Here is a 22,078-nt window from a genome sequence, read left to right as displayed (position 1 = left end):
GATTAAATTCTGGGATATAATATTCAACTCCAGACTTGTCCCTACGATTAAGCTGGCCATTTTCTTAGTTTTTGAACTCTAATTTCTGTGTGTCTATATTTAATTTTTCTGGATAACACTCCCTTGAGAACTTCTTGGAGAGCTGGTCTGGTGTTGGTAAATTCTTTCAGATTCTGTTTATCTGAGAATGTTCTTGTCTTTTCTTCCCACATGAAGGATAATCTTGCAGAATACAGTATTCTTGGTTGAAATTGCTTTTCCCTTAACACTTTGAATATATTTTCCCATTCTTTCCTTGCTTGCATTGTTTCCGATGATAGGTCTGCTGTTAGCCTGATGGGATATCATTTGTAGGTAACTTGCCATTTTTCTTTTGCCAATTTTAGTATCTTGTCTTTATCTGTGGTTTTGGTCAATCTGGTTATAATGTGGCTTGGAAAAGATCTTCTTGGTGATTCTATTTGGGTCCTTTGTATTTTTTGAGACTGGATCTTTGAGTACCTCTCTAGGTTTGAAAAGTTTCCTTGCACGATTTCATGGAATAGATTATCAATGCCCTTAAGAGTCGCTTTGCCTTCGGGGATACCAATTATATGGATGTTTGGATGTTTGATGGTATCTAGTATTTCTCGTATATTATTCTCATTTTTTTGGGCAATTTTCTTAGTCTTTGTGGTGGATTTTTCTAGGCTAGCAATTTTCTCTTCTATGTCTGAGATTTGATATTTTGTATGATCTAGTCGGCTTTTAATACTTTCAAGGGAGATTTTGACTTTCTGTATTATAACCTTCATCTCTAACAGGTCCCTTTGATTCTTTTTTAAAGTGTGTAATTCCTCTTTTATCAGACATTTCCAGGATTTCCATTGAATTATCTGTAGATGAAGAGGAGTTATTCTTTTCCCTTGGAGGAGAGGTATTTTCTTGCTTTCCCATATTTCTTGGGTCCCTGTGGTGATTTCTAGTCATCTGCTGGGTGGTGTGTTTCTTCCTACTTCTTGAAGTCCAATGTGAACATTCAGGAGCGTGCAGAAGGAGGTGATCTGGAATCTCTTTGACGTTCCAGTTCCACTTTTATCCCTTCATGCAGCAGATTCAGTGGGTATTGAGGAATATGTTAACCCTAATAGTATTTGGATGTTTGGCTATGGTTCCCTTAGATCTGTCTAGAAACACAGAGAATGGAGATTAAGGAACAGAGAGATAAAAGAAAAGAAGCAGAGAGGGAGAGAGAGAGAGAGAGAGAGAGAGAGAGAGAGAAATGAAAACAAAAACAAAAACAAAAGAAACAGAAAAATAAGGAAAAATATTTTTAAATAAGCAAAAAAAAAAAAAAGGGGGGGGGATGGGGCATGGTGCACAAACACTGCACAAAATCGCTAGTTCTCAGGAGCCATGGAGAAGTCTTCTTTTGAAGTCCTGCTGCCTTGCCTCTCCACCCAATTTTGTGGGCTGGAGGCTGAATTCTTAGTAGAAAAATCTTCATTTCTCTCTTTTTCCTGAAATCACTAGCTCTTGGGAACCATGGAGGAGTCTTCTTCTCACTTTATTTATTTTTTAATACTGATAAATTATTTTACATGTATTTGAGAAAATTTCAAACATAAAGGAAAACACTTCACAGAGAATGCCAATATCACCCGCCAGGATTTTTATGTGTTTGTGTTAGCATCCTGGCAGGAAATAAAGATCACACGCTTAGATGAAAGTTTTAAACAGACTTACTAATGAAGGGAGTATTTACTGAGGGGCAAAAATAAAGGCATAAGCTAAAGAATTAAATACATACAATTAGGAACAGTGGGAAGTTGTTACTCACACTAGGCTAGAGGGAACATGGAGAGGAAATGACCTAACTGGGGCCTGACTGATACTTAGAGTCAGGGGGAGGGCGATGGGGGACTGCCCAATGGGAGCTGTAGCTGCAGACCTAGCACAGCTATTGCTGCAGATCTGCCCAAGCAGGGTGAGGGCAGAAGGAGTAAATGCTCCAGCCTCTATTTCCTCCAGTGCTGGGCTCTCCTGTCAGTGCCTCTCACCATTAATTCCCAACATAAGTCAATGGACACCTCAGCCTCCCAGGGAACAGAGGAAGGCAGACAAGAATACAGACTAGATGAGCAGAGGCATAGGGTCAATGGAACCTGAGCAGCAAAAGCCTGCCTGTCTATCTGTGTGTCCATCTATCTATCTAGATATTTCTTTATCTAGATATTATTGATATACTTATTGATATATATTTATTAATATAAATATATAAGTAACTACATATATATTATATATATTTATGTAGTATACATATATGAGTATATTTATTTATATATGTTTACATGTATATTTTATGTATATTATATAGGTATTTTATTTAGCTATAAATATTTATTATTTATCTATGTATTTTTCTATCTAGATATTTATTATGAAATTAGGTACTACATTCTATTCCCCCTACCTTTGTTTTCTATATATATCATGAAAATCTCTCTTCGTATTTCAGTATACACACATTCAGTACATTTTAATGGTCACATAGCATTCTATTGTACAGATGTGAAATGCTATATTTGAACAAGCCTTATGCTTAGACCTTTAGCTAGTTTTACATTATCTTCAGTGATTATCTTCTCAGGACTGGCATTCAAAGAGGCCCTCTTGAATTATTTGCAAAGATTATTTTATAATTAATGTGAATATTACCCTCTTAATATTATCATTAAAACCTAAATGGGAGACTAATAATTTTAACACATAAGAAAGTTAATTCTTTAATTGTAGCAAATATAGCCTTGCTAACACAAGTTCTGCCTTCATTACCAGGAACAGTACAACACTATTTTAATCTGGTTGACTGACATATGATGGGGCTATTAAGTGCTACAACACAATAGTCATCCCATTATGATCAACGGGCTGTCCCAAACCCCAAAGTCAGGTCAAAACTTTCTTATAAATAGCAATGTTTAATTGGCACTATAGTTTTTGGGGGAAAGTAGATAAAAGTTATGGGATATCTGCAACTAGACAGAGAAAGAATGAAGGTAATAAATTTGGAAGTCTGACCTAAATCAACTGTATCAAAACAAACTAGATAACACTTTTGGCAAAAAGGAAAAAAAAAAAGCAGTGTTATAAAACATTTGAAAAGAGAAGTGATTGTTCATGATGAAAAAGACCCATGGTACTAAGCGCCAGAAGATATGCTGGATGTAACGAACAATACAACAGTACCATAGCATGTTATTACTAGGAGACCTCCCATGTTGAGACATTGTTTCTAAGAACTATTTTCCATTGCTTCAGAGTTCCAGAATGCATAAGTAAAACATTATAAAATTATCCATGCTATAAAAACTTTTCTTCTAAAATGGAAACACTTTACATAAGCTTATGTAGATGCACATATCTTTAAGGAGATTCTTTATTTTATTGTTTATTTATTTATTTACTTATTTTTAATTTCTTGCTATAGGGTACTTAGGCTTGCCAGAGAGAGACAGAGATAGAAGGAAAGTGAAAGATCACCCCGAAGGGTGATGGCCACATTGTAATTCTTTTTCCTCCTTTCTCCTCCTGGATTTTGGGCACATAGGCACACAGGCCAAGGTCCTTTTGGCATTTCCAGGTCCGAGACACAGTCAGCCATGAGGGATGCAGAGTCTTAACCTCCATGCTATCTGCTGGCCCTCCTCTATTTATTTATTTGTGTGTATATATATATATTAGGTTTTTGCCATACAGCATGTAATATTCCTCAGAGAGAGACAGACACAGTGAGAAGAAGAGTGAGAAATCACCTCCCAGGGGGATAGCCATGCCACTGTCCGTTCCCCTCCATTCTCTTGGGATTTGGAGCACGTGCACACATGCACCAAGCATGATGTTTAAGCTGCCAAATCCTGGATTTGAACCGTGATCAGCTATGTGAGAGTCCAGTGCCTTAACCACCATGATGCCTGCTGGTCTCCAAGGAGGCTGTTAATCTAATTTAATCACAAAATATCTTTGTCAGATTGATAGTATTAAAAGTCAAGCAGTACTAAATGATCAATATCGAAATGCTTAAGTGTGTCAACAGTCATAAGGAGGGGAAATGGCCTAGCAATATGAAGCTGGAGAGTAACAAATCTACAACTACTCTTCCTCACGAGGACTCAGCAACACTCACGTATGTGAATATCATGTCAGTTTTTGGAAGAAGGAAGTATTGCTAAGATAACTATAGCTTGTAAAATAGACTATTACCCTGATGTTGCCAATTGCTGTATATTAGCAATGTCTGGAGCATTTCGATTTCTACAACATTTCATGCAGTTGAGGCTCACCACATCTTTTGACATCGATAAAGACAATTTGTTGTGGTTTGATCATCCATAATTAATAGTAAAGCAATTTATTCATTATTCATTGTTCTTGGACTTGATCAAAATACTATCTCTCTTTTACATTGTATGCGTTATTTCTTTGCCAAGATTTTAATTTACCTACATCCTATCAAATGTGTATGCATTTAAAGATAAAGATAATTTATTATAATAATAGGTTTTTACAGAATAAAAATCAGAGCCTACAAGATTATTCATGATCTGACCTTCGGTTAACACTGACTCATCCCTCATAATTTTCCTCATTAGATCTCATACCCAAAAAGCATAAGTCAGACCTAGAGATTCTGCACTGCTGTTCTCTCTGACCGGAACAACTTCCTCCTGATAACCATCTGATCCAATCCCTTAATTCACCCAGTTTTCTGATCATATCTGTGACCTCATGAAGAAGTCATCTCTGAATATTTTCTCTAAAGTATTACCTTACTTCATCACTCTTTGTTTCTTTAACCTATCTTAAATTTTTATATGACTTATCACCAGTTGGCATTTATGTTGGTATTCATTTATTAGTTATTTGTCATCTATCTCCCATTCTCTGAACATCCTCCTCTAATTAAAACATAAATTACATGAGAGCAGATCTATATCTGTCTATATATGTAAAAAATAAAATAGAAAAAAATATAAGTTATAATCTATGTATCTACATAATATATATATATATATTAGTTATGTAAATATACAAATATATTTAAGTATATTTTAAATATATATAGAGAGACTATAGGGGCCAGCAGGTGGCTAAGGCAATGGCAGACCATGGTTCAAGTCCAAGACCTGGTGGCTTACTTTCTCACTTTCCTTCTCTCTCTCTCTGATGAGCAAACATGCCCTATAGCAAATTAAATAACAATAATAATAAATAAAATTAAGTAAGTCATTGTTTAAAATGCCTAAAAATACGTACTTCTTTTTTTTCACTACTTTATCCTCAGTGTCTGTAATAAGGCACAATAAATATTTCTTGAAAGAACTGAGATCATCAAAGGAAAGACAGGAACCCATCATAAAACTGCATTGTGATGGCTAATTTTATGTGCCAATAGGCCAGGCGATTGTACCTGTGGTACTTAGCATTTAGTCAAATACCAGTCTAGAAGCTGTTGTAAAGGTATTTTTTAAAAAATGTGATTAGTATCTAAATCAGTAGACTATCCTCCATAGTGTTGAATTCAATCAGTTGAACATGTTCCGATAAAAGCATAAGGTCCCCTAAGAAACAGTAAACACCCACCTCCATACTGCTTTTGAACTAGAATTGTAACATCAGATTTCCTTGACTCTCATTTGTTGCCTTGCCCTGCAAAATTCAGACTTGCTAGCCCCTACAATCATGTGAGCCAATTTCTTAAAACAAATCAATCTCTCTCTCTCCATCTCTCTTTCTCCATATCCTCAATTGGTTCTGTTTCTCTGGAGAATCCTAATACAAACATTTTTTTCTGTCGAAGCATATTGATGTAGAGAACAATGCTATTACAGGACCCACCAGGGATGCATGGATAGACATTCTTTTTGATTAAAGAAAGAATAATGAACAAACTGTATTATGGAGCACAGAAAATCAACTTAATGCAGACCATGTTATCTGACATAATTTGATTCAATTTGAAAATGAAAGGATAACTCTAAAAAAGCTCCCCTAAATCAGAAAACCTAATAGATACTTCTGAAAAAGAGCAGAGTGACTCCATGTTTAAATATTAAGTAATACTGTAACATCACAGTAATAGAAATCATATTATACTGGATCAGAAACAATCTTACCAGTAATCTAGAAAGGAGAATTTAGAATCTTGTTTGATCATTATACATTGTATTAATCTATTGAAAAGTTACACTGTACCCCACACATATGTATCATTACTATGTATCACTTAAAAGTAATAAAAAAGGACCAGACAGTTGCATGGTGGTTAAGGCAGCTGGATCCCATATGGCTGGCTACACAGTTTAAGTCCTGGACCTGGTGGCTTGAAAAACACACATCATGCATGTTTGTGAGTGCCCCAAATCCTGAAAGTAGAAATGAAGGAGAAAGGATTGTGAAATGTCTATCCCTCATGTTTGTGTGGGGGTGTTGTTTTTCTCACATTCCCTCAGTCTCTCTGGTGAGTGCACATGCCCACTGGCAATATTTTAAAAATAAGTAAATGACAAAAAATAAAATAAGTTATAATAAAAATTTATGTCTCTCTATATGCAGGCAACATGTGATAAAAATGCCATCACAAATTGAGGTAGCATTCAATTGTATAGTTGATAGTGCTATGAAAACTATCTCTGGGGCCAGCAGGTGGCATGGAAATTAAGGAATTGGATCCCACATGGTTGCCTGTGCAAGTCCTGGACCTGGTGGCTTGAAAATCACGCAGGGTGTGTGTGTATGTGTGCTCAAAATCCCAAGAGGAAAGTAGAGGAAAAGGAAATTGTGAATTGGCCATTCCACCTAGGGGGTGTTCCTCACTTTTTCCCCTCTCTGTCTGTCTGGGGAGCATGTGCACTTACGGCAAAAACTAAAAAGAAAAAGAAAGAGAAAGAAAACTATCTCACTAGATTAAAAAAAAATTAAAAAGTTGGGTCTTTCACCATGGTCATTGAATTATTAATTCCAATGATTTGTTTCTTGTCTATAGTAGGGTTAAAAAATCCCCACCCTTTAACAGGAGACTTTTCCTTGCCCTCTGTAGTAATAGGGTACGTGTCCTCATCTCAATGGTTTTGGACTTGGCTTATTACTTGCTGCCAGTTTGCAATGGTAAACACACTTACTAGTTGGGGCATCTCAAAAAAAAGATGTAAATGAGGCTACACAGTTTGGTTTTGCATCTTCTGCTCTGCCCACCCTATGAGGACATACGCACATAGAGGCCTGAGAACCAGAATAAAAGACACATGAAATTGGGCGAGTCCAGTAATGCTTATCAGGTCTGAGCTGTGCTGAAATTCTCCCAAAAGTGAACCAGAATTGGTTTGCTCGTTGCTGTGGGAAACCATGACTGATCATATCCTCTTACACCTTAATCAAATGCCTACAATGTAAAAGAAGCCAACATAAAACTGTAAACAGGAGAATATTTTTGTAACCTAACAGTGAAGATAGTATTTTAAGCAATCCTCTGACTTAAAAAATAATAATAACCCTAAGAAACAAAAACAGTTTAGACTTTGATATCTAAAGATTTAAATGGTTATGTATACTAATATAACATACGAATATATAAATTATATATACTATGTAATAATTAACATGTGTGATATATAAAATAATTATATATATATATATATATGTACTTATAGCTTCTAAAAACTGTATTTCGCTATAAATGCCATTGAATTTCTTGCTTTTTCATTCTATGCTGTTTTTACTGTGTGTATACACACACACACACACACACACACACACACACACACACACTTTCTTACAAGGATACTTGCAAATCTAAGGAAACATGTCAAAGACATATAAAGACTTCCACAAAGGATGTGAGTGAGGGAGTGAGGAGGATGGTACATGAAAGGAGAAAATCAGTACAGTCTGGCAAGCACACTTGTCCATCATAACTGAGAACTAGGCCTAACTCAGCTTGTTGTACCTGAGAAGAAAGAGGAAGTGATAAGGTAAATGAAGAGGAAGGAACGAAAGGGGGAAATATGTTATTATCTGCTCTAACCAAGATGAGCCAAATTTTTATAATTTCATATAGTCCTATAAGAAGACTTTAATCCAGTCATTAATCCATTAAAATGTTCACATTTGTGCATTTTCTTTTTTTTCCTTTTTATTGGCCAAAATTCCTTCTGCTACAGAGACTGAATTTATTTCAAGGAATAAAGGATGCGAGGGAGGAGAGGGAAGAAGAAAAGAAGGCGAAGGAGATATAGCAGAAGCATCCATTGCTTGCAACAGATTTTGATAAGGACATGGCTCCCAATGTAGCGTTAATAAGGAACAAATCAAAGGTTAGGGAAGGCATGGTGATAGGATCAGAAGCAAGTGGGAATAATCAAGATTTATGCTGATTATGAGGTCCATTAATTAAACTGACTTCATTAGCATAGAAAGAGGTGATTATATAGTTAACATCCCATTATGGAATTAACCTTACAGTGTATTCTTTATAAAACAACACTGGGGGGACCAGCAGTTGGCATAATGGCTATGTTGCTGGACTCCCATATGGTCAACCATAATTCAAGTCCCAGATCCAGTGTCTTAAACTCATGCTGGGTGAGTGTGCGTGCATGCCCAAGATACCTAGAGAAGAATGGAGGGGAAGGGATTACGTGTGGCCATCCCCCCTGGGAGGTGATTTCTCACTTTTTGTCTCTCTGTCTCTCTCTGTCTTTCTGGCGAGCGCACGGGCCCTGTAGCAAAAACCTCTCCAAAAACAAACAAAAAGAACACTGGGATGACACATAAATGTGGAACAGTTTAACTTACGGTTTGTAGCATCCCCAGTTAGTACCTGCAACTTCATGTCTTATTGTTCTAGTTTACTTTGCAAATAAAATTTTATCTATCACTTCATTACTGAATCTCAAATTAGATCAGTTCCTGGCATATAATAGGTTTAGCTACTAAATATTTGTCAACTGAACTAAAATGCTCACCATTAGACCAACAAAACTACAAAAGAGAAAATGATAATATTCTTGGATAACAGGTACACTCTGAAATGTGTGCCTGTTATTCCAGATGTTTATTAAATGCATGATTTCAGAATATTTACAGAATGTTAATGTTCCTATACGAATACACTACTTTTTTCATTCAATTTTTTTGACTCATACAATGCATAGTAGAGGCTATTACATGAAAACAATTTTAAACCATCTTATTTACACTTTTTTTACATTACAAGTGAGAAAAAAGTACTTCTGAGCTCAATCAGATTTGAGTGAATCGCATTTGAATATTGTCTGAAATTCAATTTTAGATAAATATAACTGTAGCTCTCACAAGGGCCAACTATGCAAACTCCATCTCCAAAAGCAGTGTGCTATTTATTCTGGGTTCATTTGTACATTTGTTGAACTTCAACTTCCCTTAAAGGATTATCCTATTAAAAAGTATCAGCTTGGCTGATTAAAGATGATTATCTATTCAATTTTGTATCTACAGTCTATTAAAAAAAAGATAAATTTTTTGGTTACTTGCCTTGGGTCATGCAGTATGTATGCACTGCAAATTTTAACTATTAATTTTTAATCAATAACTAGTACATTCTATCAGATTAAAATAATACATTCTTCTTAGATATTAGAAATGTGTGCCCCTTAGAAAAATTCAAAGGTCCGATTATGTCTATTTACTTATATAAATGGACATTATTGATTAAGATATGTATAAAAAAAGTCATTTGCCATATTTCAAAATGACTTGTTACCCTATATATGTCATTTTTATTATATCTGCAAACATACCAGATAGATAATTATATGTATTGAGAGAGTTTATTGCCTAGATAACATTAAGACACAGCTAGTTATGTAACTAATTTCTCATACTTGCTACATAAATACAAATCTTATTACATTTCTTGCTTAAAGTTATTGAAAAATTATTTGGCACTAGCACATTAATTGTTTATATGCATATAACTGCTATAAATGCCTTTGAAAATGGTTCTTACATAAATATCACAAAATAAATCTTTGTTAAATACGTTGCCATTAATTTAAAATTCATCATTATATGAGTATGTGCTAGATTTAAATTGTTTGCATATATTTATGTCCATAAGCTTTGTAAAGAACGTCCAAAGAGATATTTTATTTACCAAAGAAAGCATTTATAAGTATTTGATTATCTATACCTATAATGTTACGATTATACTTCTATGTAGTCCAACTACATCAGAGAGCTAAGCTATAATTATAACTATACTTGTTATAAAAATAGGACACAAAATTGCAGACTTAACATAAATGTAACTTCTTTCCATCCCAATGAAGGTAGCTGTACTAGTTGATTACACCTGCATGACATTGCAATTAGTAGGGTAATAAGTTATTTTCTGCTCTAACCAGAGTGGGTCAAATTCTTATTCTCTCATATAGACTGATAGGAAGATTTTCATATGTCCATTAATTTCATCTATCAAAATGTTGGCATTTTATTTTGTTTTGTTTTTGTTTTGTCAAATTTCTTTTGCTACAGGCTGAATTTGTTGGTAGGTATGTGTGAATAAAAGAATAACTGTTTAGTCTTGCTGAGAAACATAGGTGCCATTCAATTTTAAGAATAATTTTTAAATAATCTTTATTTGTGTATCAAATCATATTTGCCTTTTGCATCAAGGAAAAATGCAATGTTTTATTTACGTTTTGATGTTTCGTTTTCAAGTATTAAATAATATATAAGAGTATTTGAGTTTTTTATTTTATAATATTATTTTTGTCTCAGGATACCATGTCCTAATTATAATAAACACAAGAAAATGCAATAATTAATTATCTAAAACTTAGGCTATAAACCAAACTGGTAATGTCCAACCCCCTCATTTTACAGGTGATAAAGCTGAGGTCAAAAAAGGTTAGGTGTCCTGCTTAATTTCATATTACAAATGAATGAGAATTTTATTCTCCAGAACCTTGCCTTGCGCTTGACTCAAATATCCTCTCTGACTCATGAGATGTAAAAAATTTCTAGTTATTTCTACAAATCCAATACAGCATTCACATGGAAGATTGGTGGGTATTGGGGATCTTTAAACTATTATTAAAATCATTCCTAAAGCTAGAAAGACAATTTCAAAAACAAGGCTTCATAGTTTGTGCAATGATGTGACCATTAGATTAAGTACACAGCATTTTAAACATAATATCTCAAAGGAACAAGACTTAGTGACATGTATAAATTCTATTTTGTAGAAGTTAATAACTTTCATTTATATTATCATATATGACTCAAATGCATTTCAATTCTCAGAATTTATCATCCATTATTGGAACGATGATAGTCTAATTACTTAACAACTGATATGGCACGGTTACCAACCAGTCAGAATAAACATCAGACTAACCAGAACAAGTTCACGTCCATAACACATTGTGCAACTGTGACTATTATCCCTGAAGTAATGATTAATATAATTAACATTATCCCTGGATTATGTCTAGTTTTCACCGTGTCCCACTATTATTGTTAGCATGTTGCTTTTCATACTTGCTGCCAGGTAAATTAAATTGCTCCCAGAGGATAATAAGACAAATCAAAAGAGAAAAAAGTTAATTTCACAGATAAAACACAAAGCTAGTTGCCAGGAATCTTTAATTTTTTTTCTTTATAATTCTTAATTTACAAGGGTTAAATGTAATGTAATTCATGCACTGTACGAGCTTGTGTATTTATTAATTTTACATAAACATATATAATTACTGTTCTCAAAACTCTTTAAAATGACAGACATGAAACCTAACTCACAGTATTATAAGGATTGAAAGAGAAAGCCCAGTTCCTAAAGCCTAATACAGTACATTTTTTTTCAAATATTACTCATAGATTTGTGTACCCAAAGGGTACATTAATCTGATTTCCTTCACATCCTCCATTATCAGAGAGACCCATGTTCTACCTAAGAACAAAACTGATTTGCATACACAATGGGGCGACTCAACTCAGCAGTGAAATAATGAGATTATAAAATAATGAGTGGGGTCACCTGGTCACCTTTTTCTCTCTCATATTTTATCCTTTTTTCTTGCAACTCTCTGTGCCAGGAAGTTGACACTGTAAAATGGGCTTGCTCTTCAGAGGAGAAGTCTGCTTTATGCTTTAGAGATGAAAGAAGTTGACTTGCTTTCTTCCTTTTTTATTTTGGTTTATTTTTATTTTCTTTTTATTTGAGGCCAGACCTCAAATAAAAGACAAAAACAAAGGCCCTGTAGGTGCTGGCCTAATTCAGCCCTGGTTCCATGACTAGGATTCACGGAGGCGTGGGGCTGGAGTATTAGTTACCAAAAGGCCCTTAGGATGTCCCTTTGTGTGTGAGACACTTCAGAAACTTGGCAAATAATACCAGGGGAATTCTTTTTTCTATTTCCTTCCACAGCAGACTAACTGACAAATAATGTTAGTAACAGAATTCTGTGTCTTAGTTAGTCAAACATTTCTAAGGGATTATTCATGGGACAATTTCAAAATTCATAACAAAGGAATCATTTCTCTTTACAGATGTCATATATCTATATAAAACCATATCACAGTATTGCTGCAGTAAGAGTCAGACTAATATGAAGTTTAAGATATTAGTCTCTGGATTTAGATTGCCTGGCTCTAAATTCCAACTCCACATTTGATCAGCTAAGTAACATTGGCCATGGTAATATCTTTGTGTCCAGTTTCCTCATCCCTTAAAAGGGGGACACAAGGAACAACCTCATTGAATTATAGTGGAGATGAAACAGACTAATACATGAGCCAACTCATGGTTCAAAACACATTAGTAAAGAGACTAGATCCAGAGATGTGGGCTAATATCATCTCGCTATGGAGGCAACACCATTCTGAGCTCTGTCTATGTATTTTATTTTATTTTTTTGTAAAGAAAAGATAATAAACTTTTAAGTTTCATAGGCCATACAGTCTCTGCTGCAAATACTCAACTCTATTGTATTTAAAAGCCAGAAGGGTATAGAGGTTATATTGCTGGACTCCCACATAGCCAACTGCAGTTCCAGTTGCAGGCCCAGTGGCTTGAAAATCACGCCAGGAACATGTGCATATGTACCCCAAATCCTAGGAGGAGAATGGAGAAGGGATTGTGGTGTGGCCATCCCCCCGAGGGGGTGATTGCTCACTTTCCTTCTCACTGTTTTTCTCTAGTGAGTGCATGCGTCCTGTGGTAAAAACCTTAAAATAAATAAATGAGTACAAGCAGCCTTAGACGGTATAGAAATGAATGGGCGAGGCTGTGTCCCAATAAAACCTTATAGGTGACAAGAGGCCAATGGGGTCCAGAACAGCATTCGCCAACCACCGCTTTGCCTACCCTCCTTTTGAATTGCAAGGTTTTTCTGCTTTGGGGCAAACACAAAGTATCCCTAGGCCCATGTGTAAACTACTGGGATTTGTCCCTCTAACCTTTCAGGCAGATATTTTTTAATGGCCTTATACCGTCAGAAATGATTCTTCCTCAGATGAGGACTGCAGGGGCCTCTGTGGAGCTCCAGGGTCTCTGTGTGGCTCTCACCTCTGCTGTGCTCTGCCCTGCAAACTCAGCAGCTTGGGCCCTTCTGAGCTGCTCATTCTAGCTCCTAATCATGGGAGATTCTTCCTTGGATTCTATTTAGCCATGAGCTGGGATCTACAAAACTGCCTGGAGAAAATGAGTTAGGATCTAGAAACTTGCACCATGCAGTTTTCTGGGACAGTCATGGTAGTCACCTTGTTTATGTCCTCTCGCTCGAGTATTACTGTTTTATATTGGCCAGTATTCAAGGTCTGAAAAACATTGTTTTGTCTGACTTGTTGGTTCTGGTGCAGGAAAGGCCTGGTTGGTCCGTGCTCCTAATTGTCTAGAATGGGAAGTTCCTATAGATTTTTAATATTTTATATTCAATGAAATTGAGGCCTAGAAATGGGTTTAGAAATTTCACGAAGATCATTCCTTTAGTAAGGAGTGGAGAGATATTTAAAGTCATGGTTTGTAACTTTTAAATGTGTGTTCTCTCCATTACGCTACACTGATTTCATCAGAGGGAATTCACTACAATGTTCCTTTTAAATACAAACCCGTGAATTGTAGCCTTTTATCAGAAAAACTGATAAATGAAATTTGAACCAAAGATTCTGGGTCTATTTTGCTACGTTTTCAGAAAGTTAGTCATTCCAATACTTTGCCTATTTTTCAATGGACTCACTCCCCCCCTTCCCATTTTAGCATTTCTAATGTGTTTTTGCTTGTAGAGAACATTTAGGATTTTCTCCAAATGGTGGGAAACTTTGCCCATTTTAATGATCTGATCCTGATAAGCTTTCTACTGGAAAGTTCCCATCTGGCTCAGACTTCAGCTTCTGTATTTTCTGAGGATGTGACTTCTTTGCAAATGTACTGGAATTGCTTTTTATAAAGGAAGAAAAAAATATTGCTAAACTACATAAACACGGTGAAATGAGAGATGTGGAAAAGTGTATGTATAAATTTTCACAGTTCATTTTTATTACTTTCACTATGCAATTCCATTTAACATTTTCTGAAATAGCAATAAATTTTTGAATGGTAAAACATATGGCACTTTGAGTAAGCCAAGTGAGAGGTATTATTTAGATAGTGAATATTCACAAAAATTTGTAGTGTTATATTACCAAGAGGCTCTCTTGCTTAATGAGAAAGGAATACTTATCCCTTTACAAATACACAGGTTATAAATACACACTAATATATGTACATATCTGTAAACACAGATAAACTGTTTGTCACAAGCAATGTATTTGCAAATAAAACATTATGTAAATAATATTATGGCACATGCAACTCCTCTTTTAAATGTGTGAGAAGCTGATTTCATACAGCAACACAAAAACTTAATTTGAAGTGGTGAGTCATACATCTTTTAATCTTTTAAAGTATATATATGTATATATAAATGTATATATATATATAAACAAAATTATAGTTAACTTTCTTTTTAAGTTAATTACTTAAATTATTTTTCATACTGTGTGACAGTGCGGTTTGACCCCTTTTTCTTTTAATACTGACTCATTGGTATTTATGCTTTCACACAAAGCCTCCAATAGTAGTAAGCAGCTCTGGGCATCTTACCTGCACCCCAATACGTTAACTCAGTTTTCTCATGACTCCAATAAATAAGATGACCCCTCAGAACCCTTCCACCTTTGGAATAAAACATGGTAGATGGGCCAGCAGGTGGCATGGAAGTTAAGATGCTGGATCTCACATGGATGGCTGTGCGATTCGAGTTGCAGATCTGGCAACTTGAAGATTTCACTGGGTGTGTGTGCATGGGTGTCCAAACTCCCAAGAGGAGACTGGTGAAGAAGGGATTGCAGCGTGGCCATCTACCTGTGGGGGGTGATTTCTCACTTTCCTTCTCTGATGAGTGAGCATACATGCCATATAGCAAAAAACAACAATAAGAAATACCTAAAAAATTTTAAAAAGTGGGAGCAGCAGGCGGCGTGGTGGTTAAAGTGCTAGACTCCGACATGGTGAACCGTGGTTCCAGTGCTGAACCCAGCCAGCTTGAAAAATCACGTTGGGTAAGTGTGTGTGGATGCCCAAAATCCAGAGAGGAGAATGGAGGATAAGGGATTGTGATGTGGTCATCCTCCCTGGTGGGGAGGGGATGATTTCTCAATCTCAATCTCCCTCTCTCTGTCTTTCTGTCTCTTTCTAGAGACAGCTATTTGCCTTACCACAAGTCCTAAAATACAAACAAACAAACAAAATACATGATAGATGACTATGTTAAGAGGTTTTTATTTTAGAATACATTATCCCTTTGAATCCACATTAGAACACCGCAGGACAATTATCACTTCCATTATTTCTGTGAGGAAATTTAGTTCAGGGAGATTAAATTATTTGCCTGAAATCTAAAAGGTGCTGAAGGTGTGATTAAACCTAAGGGTCTAAATTATAGTCTGTATTCTTTTTTACACCTCTTGTGTTAAAATGTTTTTGTTAAAGTGTATTTTTAAAAAAATACACTATGAGGCATCTCAATTCTAAAATAGATAAAGTATCACTCACTAGTACACATTTACTTTCATAAATCCAAAATGAAAATATTTACTTATGGGGTTAATAAATAATGAGGCAACTCAGATAAACATGAAAATTTTAAATTAAAGGTATGGACAAGTTTCTGCCTTTTAATGACCTCCATTTTGAATTTATTTCTATACTGTGTATATGAGAGAATAGGAAATCTCTTATTTATAAAATAAGTCATTGTATATGGCAACAGTTCTTTTTAAACCACATACCTTAAAACCATTAGATGCCCTTCCATTAAACTGATCCAGGGACATGAAAAACGATAAGAAGTATTTTGTTTCTACGATGATCACTTAGAGTATTCAACATCTACTCACAATCCTCATAAGGACTATCTCAGACTGAGTGCGATATACACCTCCACATGATTTCAGTAATATTATAATGACATTACCTGCATGTTTTCAATGACTTTTCCTCAGGTCAGAGCACAGCTGAGATAGTTGACCAGCTCCTCACCTCATATTAGCTAAGTTGTAACAAATAATTCAAGGAAGTATGGTTTGGTACCACTTAACTAATGTGAGCATCTGGGCTATTGTGAAGAGTGTTGATATACTCTTTTTTTTGTTTGTTTTTTAAGTGGAAAATGGTTATACCATATAGGTTTTAACTGGCTTGCCACTGGGAATAAATAAGTGCTCAAATAAATGTTATTTTGAGTTTACCTAGTTAGAGTTTATTTTCATTTGCCAAATATTTTTATGATACCACTGTGTTATACTTTTTTTCAAATCATCTTTTCCTGAGTATATGCCACTTAGAGGGCATCTGTGTGTCTTTTCCTTGGCTTGTCCTGTTTTTCTTATGACTTATACTTTACTTTCTCAAGGTGAACATAATTTCTAGTACTGTACTTTGTGATTTTTCATCTCTTTCTTCATACTCTTATTAGACCTATGTTTGCGCTCCCTCGCTTCTTCAACTTTTGATGTATTTCAACCTTTTTAAATGAAGAGTCATTGAGGACTTCTCCTGTACAGAACACAGATTTCTCATTATTCAATGAGAAAAGCCTTCTGACAGTAATTTCTCAAACACATAGAATTAAAATTAATTATGGTACATTCCTTGAAAAAAATGGTCAAAGGGATTGGAAGGTCAGGCTGAAATTATATTCTCTCAGACTGATAAAGTGTTTTCATTAAGAGGGTCCTTCGTTTCCACTCTTTGTCTTTCCTGTTTCTCACTGCTTCCCTGCTGATTCTTGCACTTTTCTTAATATCAATGTCTTATCAAGAATACAGCAGTCCTAAAGACAAAAATTAGATTGGTCGTATCAAAGACTTTAATACCTTCTTGATCTGTAAGATAGAATATAGCTACTAAGATTTATTTAAAATCAATTTGCCTGACTATGGAGAGAATTTGTGGGATGGAGGACATGGACAGTAAAGAGCAAGTGGAAACATATTTAATAACAATGATAAAATATCCAGGTATAATTATAGCCTATTACTATATTGTATTTCAAAACATTCTTTATCTTCTATTATCAGAAAATACAGACAAAATTTTGAAATTACAGAGCTCAAAATTCAAGAGCATGAATACTTGAATGCCAGATCTAGATAATAAGAAAGAATTTAAAGATGTGAAATGTTTCTGAAACCAAAATGAAAACTTTAGAGCTATGATATCAATGTTTATTATATGTATATATATATATATTTTTTTTTTTTTAAGAGATTTTTGCTTTAGTACTCACCAGAGAGACAGTGGACATAAATCAAAATCACCCCCTGATGGGTGTGGCTACAGTGTAATCCCTTCTCTTCCATTCTCCTCTTGAGATTTTGGGCATGCACACACACAAGCCTGGTGTGAGTTTTAAGCCACTGGATTCAGGACTCAAACTGGGGTAGACTACATGGGAGTCCAGCAACATAACAGCTGGTCCCTGTTTTATATGTAAAACTATAAAATGAAGTATTAATTGACTTTCAATATATAAAATAAACTTCTCATAGATGGTATCTTTTTTTCTGCACAGTAATTTTTTAAAATTTCTGGTAGACCACATATGTCTTAATATCAAGAATGTTACCAAAACCATAGGGGATATGTGCTTGCTAGAGAGAGACAAAGAGAGTCAGAGAGGAAGTGAGAAACCACCACCCAGGGGCAATGGCCACGCTGAAATCCCTTCTCCTCCATTCTCGTCTCAAGATGTTGGGAATGCACACATACGAACTCCATGTGATTTTTTTTTTTTTTTTTTTGCCATAGGGCGCGTGCACTAGCCAGAAAGATAAGAGAGAGACAGAGAGATAGAAAGCAAGAAATCACCCCCCAGGGGGGATGCCCATGCCGCAATCCCTTCTCCTCCATTCTCCTCTTGGGATCTTGGGCATGCATGCACACGTGCCTGGCGTGAGTTTAAGCCATTGGGTCCGGGACTCGAACCATAGTTGACTACGTGGGAGTCCAGCGACATAGCCATTACGCTAACTGCTGGTCCCTCCATGTGATTTTCAAACCACTGAATCCAGGGTTCAAACCAGTCAGCCATATGGTAGTCTAGTGCCTTAACCACCATGCCACCTGCTGGCCCCACTAAAACCATTTTTAAAGGAAGTATTGCTATTAGTGTGATCCATATAGCAATTTGTAATGGGAACACAACTTAAAGTTTATTAAGGAGACAAACTTAATTTTCTAAATTTCAGTTATATGATATCAATATCATGAACCAACTTCAAGAAACACACAACATTTAACTTGTGGCTCTATAATTACTCCTGGTCTAGTCATACTTCCTGGGCTATGGAATTAATATAGACTTAAAACATTATCATTTCCTTTATATATGTATATTCCTTATTATACACACACACACACACACACACACACACACACACACATATATATATAATTTAAATCCTTATCTAAAATGGAAGATTTCCCACAACTTTGATCTTCCACAAACAATGCTCAAAGATTTCAAAAATTCTCAAAACTTAAAAAAAAATTGAAACATATATCACATGCAAAGGAAAGATATAAATCCATTTTTAACCTTATAAATGGATAGTTAAATTACTATGCAGTTGTTAACATCGGTTACTACACTACTCCTCATCAGCAAGGACAAAATGTGTTATTTGATTGATAATGTGTATATCATTGGAGAATTAAAAACCAAACACACTCATATAATGCCTAGAATAAAGAGCACATAATTGCAACAAGATGGAAATATATACATATCAACTTAATTGTATAGCCTAGACAATATGAGGTTATTTATTAAATTATTATAATACTAAAATATTCCGTTACAAATATTGCAAGTTCATTTTTGCCAATTTTTTTTTCTTCTCTGCTCTAGTTATTTTGTCTTCAGAAAACCCGATTTGCTTACCTCAAAGGCTGATTCCAAGGGATTTTGATTGATTCTGGAGCAAACCTGTATAATCTGTATTAGTACACATTATCTACTCTATTATTACTGTTCTTTAAATATATAATTCACTAGTATAACTCACTTCTGATATAAAATACGACATAATGTAACATTTTGTAATATTAAAAACAGAAACGTACATAGGAAGACATACCTACCCCCCAAAAAAATAGTGGAAACACAATAGTTTCAGAACAAGTCTTAACCTTGCTGCCTTTGTCACAAATGTTAAACAAAAATATCCTACCTGTTGAATCAAACTTCACTTCATTGGCAGGACTTGGACCTACATCGATGGACACAATTGGTAACAGCTTCCGAAAGTCCCATAGTTTTATAACTCCACAGGCATCACAAGATGCTATCATGTGACCCTTCAAAATATAATATAGAAAATAAATGAATATACATATACATTACATATTGCATATATATAGCAACCCACAGACAAAAAATAAGATTTGTGTTATAGTTTCATTGAATCCATAGGAATACACTCCACTAAACTAATGAGTATTCATTAGATCTTTATCTTGAATATAAAATTATTGTAAAAAATTATGTTGTTGTGCCAGCAGATGGTGTAGTGGTTATGTTGCTAGACTCTCACATGGTCGATTATAGTTCAGATCCTGGACCCAGTGGTTTGAAAATCATACCAGTTTCATGCATTTTGTGTGCTTGTGTGTGTCGAAGATCCCAGGAGGAGAATGGAAGAGAAGGGATTGCAGCATGGCCATCCCACTGGGAGGTGATATTTCACTTTCCCTCTCATTGTCACTGTCTCTCTCTACAACAAGTGCATATGCCCTATGGCAAAAATCGCTTTAAAAAATTATATTCTTAATATATAAAATCTTAAGTTAATTTTGGAAGTTTTTTTAAGAAAGTATTTTCATTATATGAGATGTAATAAAAATGTAGGTATTAATGTAATTTTCTATGTGAACATACAAACGTCACACATCATGCAGATGATACATGTTACATGTAAAAAAATTTTCGGTACAAATACTTGGGGCTGTTTCATTAAGAGCAATGGGACAAAGAAGAAGGTAACTGGAATGGCAAACAGAAAGAAGGATGGATTCAAGTGTCATGGAAACAGGAAGACATTTGCCCAGTACAGGTGGAGCAGCCCAGTCTCAACAGTTTGGAGCTGAAGGTCCATCTACACATCTGCTGGCCACTCCGGGGTTGTTCATTGAGCGTGTCCGGAGCTGGGTACATACTGGTGCATAATATGAGTTTCTGTCCTCCAACAATTTGTAATCCTTGTCCATTCTCATCCACCCATCATTTGATTTCTTTGTCCGCTCACAAATTAAATGAGTATTGACCACATGAAAGTCATCAATGTTCTTTATAAGTCAATAGTGTTTCCAATTTAATATAGGTTTCTCTTTCAGCGCCAGTCTAATTTTTTGAATATCAGATCAAAAAACATACTTATTTTTTTCCCTGAAATTTCTAATATGTTAGAGGAAATTACAGTATTATCTTGGATTTTTCTTTCTTATCAATTTGAAGTAGTTCATTTATTTTTTCTTGTTTACTCCTTTGATTCCTACCCATTCTGTAAAATTAAAAAAAAAAATTATCCTGAATTGCATTCAAGTGAACTCTGATTTTCTCAAAACATACCAGTAATGTAACGAATGCCATTAGTTTTAAAATTCTATAGCTGTTGTCACTGGCCAAGTAATACAACAACCTTGTCCCCAATCTAATAAATGAGATGCTTAATCTTTTTTACGACTTAAAAGGAACATAGAGAACTTGGAATGCTCTCAAATACGTAAACATGTATTGGTAGAATTGTGAGGAATCAGTGAATTTCTCTTCAGAAAAGAAAGGAACAATTCTCAGTATTAGCAGGGAATATTAATGTTAAAAATTGGGAAGAACTCTTTTCAAACATAAGAGCATTTAATCATTTTTTCAGAAGTCACCAAATGAAATATTTTCTCAATTTTGAAAACAGAATAGATGAGTTTTAATCAAAATTTAATTTGGTTACATCTTTCATCAAAGGCAGGTTATGGACTGGATAAACTTTTCTTGCCTGAAGTTTATGAATTAAAGATGATACATACATTTTTTAAAAAAATTGCCAGAGGGGAATGTGTGCTTGCTAGAGAGAGAAACAGAGAGAGAAGAGAAAGTGAGAGAGAAAGTGAGAAAGCAACCCTCATGGGGGATCGCCCCATTGCCATCCCTTCTCCATGTTTCCTTTTGGGATTTAACAAGCACACACATGTGCCCAGAATTTTTTCAAATCACTGAGTCTGATATTCAAACTGCACAGTTGGTCACATGAGCTCCAATTGCCTTAACCACCCCACCACTGGCTGCCCCTAAAAAAAATTTGAAAGTATACTTTATCTCAATGAATATTAAAGTTAGAGAGAATACTGTAAAAAATAAAAAAAAAGTCTTGTCTTCTTTTTATTGGGGGAAATGGAATAGTTTTAACAGCTTCACATTTAATACTTGTAACTTTGTTGTCAAATGATTAATATTTAATAGTTTAA

The 22,078-nt window shown here is 35.0% G+C and overlaps 1 protein-coding gene across 2 annotated transcripts in view; it reads right to left on the bottom strand.

Annotated features, from left to right (window-relative positions):
• Window positions 1–22,078, bottom strand: part of SPAG16 (sperm associated antigen 16) — a 1,195,723-nt gene that overhangs the window by 294,955 nt on the left and 878,690 nt on the right. Inside the window, exons 15-16 of one of the 2 annotated variants that reach the window (XM_006140102.1) lie at window positions 19,792–19,918; window positions 7,357–7,420 (exon numbers count right to left, since the gene is read on the bottom strand). In XM_006140102.1, coding sequence (XP_006140164.1) covers window positions 7,413–7,420; window positions 19,792–19,918 — 135 coding nt within the window. In that variant the 3' untranslated portion in view covers window positions 7,357–7,412. Of the gene's footprint in view, window positions 1–7,356; window positions 7,421–19,791; window positions 19,919–22,078 lie in introns of those variants that run through there. The other variant, XM_006140101.1, reaches the window with a different exon arrangement.

Source organism: Tupaia chinensis, unplaced genomic scaffold (genome assembly GCF_000334495.1).
Source record: "Tupaia chinensis unplaced genomic scaffold, TupChi_1.0 Scaffold000018_1, whole genome shotgun sequence".
In the NCBI taxonomy this organism is placed as follows: domain Eukaryota; kingdom Metazoa; phylum Chordata; class Mammalia; order Scandentia; family Tupaiidae; genus Tupaia; species Tupaia belangeri.
The sequence above is the reverse complement of the archived record's forward strand: the minus strand, read 5'-3'. Positions and strand labels throughout refer to the sequence as shown.